This window comes from Panicum virgatum, chromosome 1K (assembly GCF_016808335.1).
Source record: "Panicum virgatum strain AP13 chromosome 1K, P.virgatum_v5, whole genome shotgun sequence".
NCBI lineage: Eukaryota > Viridiplantae > Streptophyta > Magnoliopsida > Poales > Poaceae > Panicum > Panicum virgatum.
In genome coordinates, this window is record NC_053136.1 from 8,963,942 (window position 1) to 8,969,186 (window position 5,245).

At 49.4% G+C, this 5,245-nt stretch overlaps 1 protein-coding gene across 3 annotated transcripts; it reads right to left on the bottom strand.

The window, feature by feature from the left end:
• Positions 1 to 1,440: 1,440 nt before the first annotated feature.
• LOC120683011 lies at positions 1,441 to 4,634 on the bottom strand. 3 transcript variants are annotated; one of them, XM_039965128.1, is made up of 3 exons: positions 3,822 to 4,634; positions 3,710 to 3,744; positions 1,441 to 1,698 (listed from the first exon to the last, which is right to left on the bottom strand). In XM_039965128.1, the coding sequence occupies exon 1, from the start codon at positions 4,522 to 4,524 to the stop codon at positions 3,823 to 3,825; it is 702 nt and encodes a 233-aa protein (XP_039821062.1). In that variant the 5' UTR covers positions 4,525 to 4,634; the 3' UTR covers positions 1,441 to 1,698; positions 3,710 to 3,744; position 3,822. The 3 variants fall into 3 exon arrangements, 2 of the variants coding, with proteins under 2 accessions (XP_039821062.1, XP_039820993.1); XR_005678692.1 differs by lacking the exon at positions 1,441 to 1,698 and adding an exon at positions 1,705 to 2,546 and having other exon boundaries at positions 3,689 to 3,744; XM_039965059.1 differs by lacking the exon at positions 3,710 to 3,744 and having other exon boundaries at positions 3,822 to 4,614.
• Between the last annotated feature and the right edge of the window lie 611 nt (positions 4,635 to 5,245).

The following is a 5,245-nucleotide window of genomic DNA, read 5'->3' on the forward strand; positions in this document are numbered from 1 at the left end:
TATTGGGGAGATGTGCTCCAGTGGATTGATTTTTTTCTTTCCTCTTTAATTTATGAGTGGCTAGGATCTTCTCATGTATGTGGATCTTGTGGCGAGGAAAGAATGGATAGAAAGGGAGAAGGAAAGAGAGAATGTGGAATTTCCCTTTAAAAATGGGAGAGGGGAGAGAAATAAAAAGGAAAAGGGAAAGGAGAAAAGGAAAAATCAATCTGTTGGAGCTAAATTCCCCCCCCCCCCTAAAACCCTTTTATGCCTAAAAAATGGAAAGGGAAAAAGAAAAAATCAATCTGTTGGAGTTGCTCTTAACATAAGATTACAAATTATGCCCCACCTAAATTTCTTGCCGAGCTCCGCCACTGCCTAAAATGGTGCAACTGACTGCTGCTCAGCTCGGCAATTGTAGGACAAGGTTGGATGCGGTGGCTCCGCAGAAATATCTTGCAGCAACAAACTCGCCTTTGGCCTTTGGGTAGCACATCACTTCACGTCACGTCTCACACCAAAACGGTCGTTGTAGACATGCCAAATATCTCTCGGCTAGCACCTACATTGCTGCAATCTCAAAGTCTCGATGGAGTAGACTATCTGCACATCTGTTTTCCTTTCCCTAAAGACAGTACAAATCAGCATTTGAGCTCTTGCAAGAGTGAAGAATGAAGATACATTATCTAGAAAGATAAATGTTGCACCAAATAAAGGAATCATATCACAGCACCAGATCAAGGTTGTCACTTTGTCACACGTCAGCTGTCAATCACTCTGTTCGCTGGACTGGAACTAGTGGCTGAAGTGGTGTGAGAGAAAAATATTGTTGGCTGGCTGGTGGCTGGAAGCTGGTGTTGGAGCTGGGTGAGAGGAAAACACTGTTGGGCTTGAGGCTGCTGGAGCTGCCGAAGAGAGTGAATGAAAGAATCTGAAAGCAATTCATGACAATATTTCTCCAGAAAAACCTATTTTGTATTCATAGTACCTCCATTCCTCCATGTAGAAGAGATGAATGAACAACAATAATATTTCAAAAATAGATTTAAATAAACAACCTCGAAAATCCTTGTAAGATGAAAACCCACAAGGTTCATCAGGGCCCGGAGACATATACAATCTTTTTGGTGGTTGATTGATCAGGCAGGCAAAAATGGAAGTATCTATATTATCCATATAATTGATGGGTGTTGTCTTAATCTCTTTTACTAAACAGGAGGTACGGATAGATTAGTAATGCCAAAAGCTATTGACCGTCATGAATCATCTCTCGACTCTCATCGAATGACAGATTATCTAAAAGCAAAATTAAAAAGAACAGAGATGATCTATAAAAGGAACATCCAATCCTGAAAATAGATACCATTAGATTAGATACTAGCTATGCAATCATTTTATCCTTCAGTAGAGCCTCAGCCTAGACAAGTATTCAGGAACAAAATAAAGGGAAAATGTAAATAGAGCATATTTAAGATGAATCAATACCAGCAGAGCCAACAAATGATCCATAACTCATAAACTCCATTCAACTAAAAATGTAAATCCATTCATCTACAATGGTGAACCAAGGTAAGTACCATCTTCAAGGTAACGGGTTACAAAGACTACTACATAACATATCATCACATTTACCACTTTTGGACCTCAAGGTCAATGGTGACACGCACTTCGCCCCAAATATACAGCAGAAGTTAATGTTCACCAGTAGCAAGGTTCCTGGAAACAAAGAAAACTTGCAGTTATAGTTTTCGATTAAAAATCAAGCACAAGCAGATACTGTAGTGAGCGTGCATTGGGACTCCAGTGTCCAGTCGCAAAAAAAAAAGAGTGAAATCAGTTGCCCTTGCTCGAGGTAATTAAAGCAAGTCTTGACAAAAATTGCTTGAAAGAATGGTTGGGCCTTATTTTTTGGATGTTGTGGACTGAAACTGTTCTATCTCATCTCTTTTTTGAATAAGGTTCTATCTCATCTCTTTTTTGAATAAGGTTCTATCTCATCTCAGGCTTTAAAAAATAACAACGTTTTTTTCAAACCATCACAGATAAGAGGGTCTTCAAGTTTTTGAAGTAAGCTGTCAAAGATAACAGAGTCTAACAAGTAACAATACGAGCATATCGCTCATTGGGCGTCAATACTGCATAAATGGGACTAAAAGTCTTATAGTTTGTAATCGAGTAACTCGTATTAATTCTGAATAGATATAGTATTCTCAGTAAAAACATTTGTTATCAAACAGCCCGTACTCATCATGATAAAATGTGGCGACTGGGGAGGCCCCTTTATTTATGATGGTAATAAAACAGTTGCTGAAAGCTTGAAGTGCAGCAATTTAAATCCCCACCAAAAAAAAACAAGTAAGCTTGACTATTCTGAATTTCGGAGGGTTCTGTTTAGGACAACAAAGCTTGGATCCGTGTTTTACTCACCCACAAGAAGAGAATCAGCCAAGACAGTACAGATAATCATTTGAACTAGGTTGATATGGTGAAGTATTGCTGGCCTGCACAGCCCTCATGCTATGGACAAAGGTGAAATATTGTTTTCGTACTTGTAAAAAATATAGGGCAAAATTTGTCCTGGGACACCGTTAAAAGGTGGAGTTTGCTGAAAACCACTAAAAAATTGCTTATATGCTGAAAGACATCGTTAGATTGGATCCATTTGCTGAAAGACACCGCCAACAATATTGTAATTGATTTAATTGCAAAGCAACAGCCAATGACAATTGTGCCCCGCTGCCTTTCTTCTCCAACGCGTCCCTTCCTCTAGCAGAACAGACGGCGGCGCCGATTCTTCCTGGCGGCCGGCCCCTCCCTGCAGCGGCCACGTCGGCGCGTAGGTAGTGGCGTTCATGTGTTCTCCAGCTCTGTAGCTCCCTCCGTTCTAGCTCCGACCAGCTGTGTTGTGTTGCTACAAAAAAACCGCAACCACCGCACTGCAGCTGCTGCCCGCTCAACCAGCTCCAATCAACTCCCCGACCGGCAGGCCGGCGATTCGCCATGGGAGGGACCTAGCTTTTCTCGGATTCTTGTGTACCCTGCATGGGGCGGCTCCTTGGGAGGTGAGAACCTACGGAGGCATGGCATTGGATGCCGTGGTGCTATCCCAGTCCTAGCAGCAAGGCAGCAGCCGTCGCTTTGGGTGTGGCACTGTGGCGCCATGGCAAGAGGGCCTTGGAATGGCCTCTTTTGGGGAGCGGAGGGGGTGGTGGAGTTCAGTGGTGCTGGCGTTGACAACTGGGACGCGGCCGCGTGCTCGTCGTCGATGCTGCTGCGTGAGTTCTAGGAGCCGATTGATAACATCTCAGCTGCCGCCGTGCCGCCGGTGGAGTCTGGGGCAAGCGTCGGTCAGGAGGACGCGGCACCGTTCGCGGGCTAATTCACTTTCCCGCAGTACTGGATGCGCGGCGCCGGAGCACGCTCTTGCCGCCGCTACTACCCATCGCGACGGCGCCGCCGAGGCCGAGGGCACGATGGTTCTCCTGGAGGAGGAACCGAGGAAGGACCCATGGGAGAAGATAAGGTAGGGGCACAATTGCCATTTCCTGTTGCTCTACTATTAAATCGATTACAATATTGCTGGCAGTGTTCCTCAGCAAATGTATCCAATTTGACGATGTCTCTCAGCATAGCTACTATTTTTTAGTGGCTTCTAGCAAACTCTACCTTTTAACGGTGTTCTAGGGCAAATTTTGCCAAAATATAGTCATGGTATGGAATAACTTACAAACTTTTTCATGTGCAGATCATGTGATTTTTATCCTACAAATGTGATCTTCAGTATTTTAAAGTTGCAAGCCACAGTTCAAAACAAGAACTGAGGTTATAAGTTTGCTTACATCAGTCACTTTCATTGCCTTCGTCGCCCCCGTCTATCCGACGGAGACCGTCGAGAGCAGCGGCGAGCTTTGGGTCGATAGATGCGGCGGTCTTGAAGGCGTCCCGGGCCTGGGCGGTCAGGCCCTTCCTCTCGTAGCACTCGCCGAGCATCGCGTGGGCGCGGGCGTTCTCAGGACTGAGGCGGACGGCCTCCGCGAGATCCGCGGCGGCCTGGTCGAGCCGCCGGCGGCGGTGCAGCGCGAGCGCGATCTCGGCGCGCTTGGCGAGCGCGTCCCCTCGCTCGCGCGGCTCGAGCGAGCGGGCGAGCGGCGGGGCGAGGGCGGCGTCGAGGGCGCGCAGCGCGGGGAGGCGGTGCCCCTGGAGGTCGAGGGCGAGGGCCTTGAGGATGAGCGGCGCGGCGTCGCGGGGGTCGAGGGCGATGGCGAGGTCGGCCTCGGCGACGGCCGCGCGGGCGAGCGGGCCGGGGGGCTTGGGGGCCGCGGCGCGCGCGCGGGCGAGGAGCTGCGCGCCCTGCGCGAAGTGCCGCCGCGACTGGGCCGCGGATGAGCCGCCGCCGCCGCCGCCGGAGCGGCGCAGGCGGAGGGCGGCGCGGCGGGGGAGGGAGTGGAGCGCGACGAGCATGCCCGCGGCGAGGAGGAAGAGGAGGCACTGGACCACGGCCTCCGGCCAGGTGCCGGCGGCGCCCAGTGCCAAGGCGGGCATGGCTCGGTGTTGGTGGCTTGGTGCGGCTTGAGTTGGACTGTGCGACGGGCGGCCCGATCTAGGCGGACATAGCTCGGTCTTTGCTTGACTTGTTGCGCCGTGGTGCGCCGAGCCGGTCGACGTTCATGAGTCCTGAGAAGTTCTGTCGTGCAGTTCGCACATAATCACTTCATTCATCAGAGCATCACCAAATCTCGCTTGTCAATTTAGATAAGGCAAAGGTCAATTTTCTTTATCCATGAAACTTGAAAACCATATATCTTTGAGGCAATTCCCCTGGAGCCATTATAAAAATTCTCAATTCTCTCTGTGTCACTAAAAAAGTTCAAGCACCCACACAGCCATTAACTCAATTTTCTCAGGACTTCCAAACCATTGCCGTCTATATTTGGGGTAACGGGGTTAAATAGGTAGGCGAATTGTCTGTTTTGCCATTTACATCCAGTTGACGCAAACTTTTTTTTAGTGCCTCTTGCACCACTCCGAGAAGCTCGTTTTGGCTTTCCATTGCCTTCTTCGGCCGCCGTGCCGTCCTCCTCGGTGCAGACCCTCGCCATGCCGGCCACGCTAAGAGCTGCGTCGACTGGTACTCGCTTCCCAGGGCGGGGTCCATCCACTTCATCAGCTTCGCCTCTCGCTTGTCACCGGCCTCCAGCACGGCGCGGATCTCCCGCCACAACATGCCGATCTCCGAGCCGATGTGCGCCTCCACTGCCCTCCG

Coding starts and splice junctions, on each gene's coding strand:
- LOC120683011 (XM_039965128.1), bottom strand. CDS start 4,524: ATGCCCGCCTTGGCACTGGGCGCCGCCGGCACCTGGCCGGAGGCCGTG.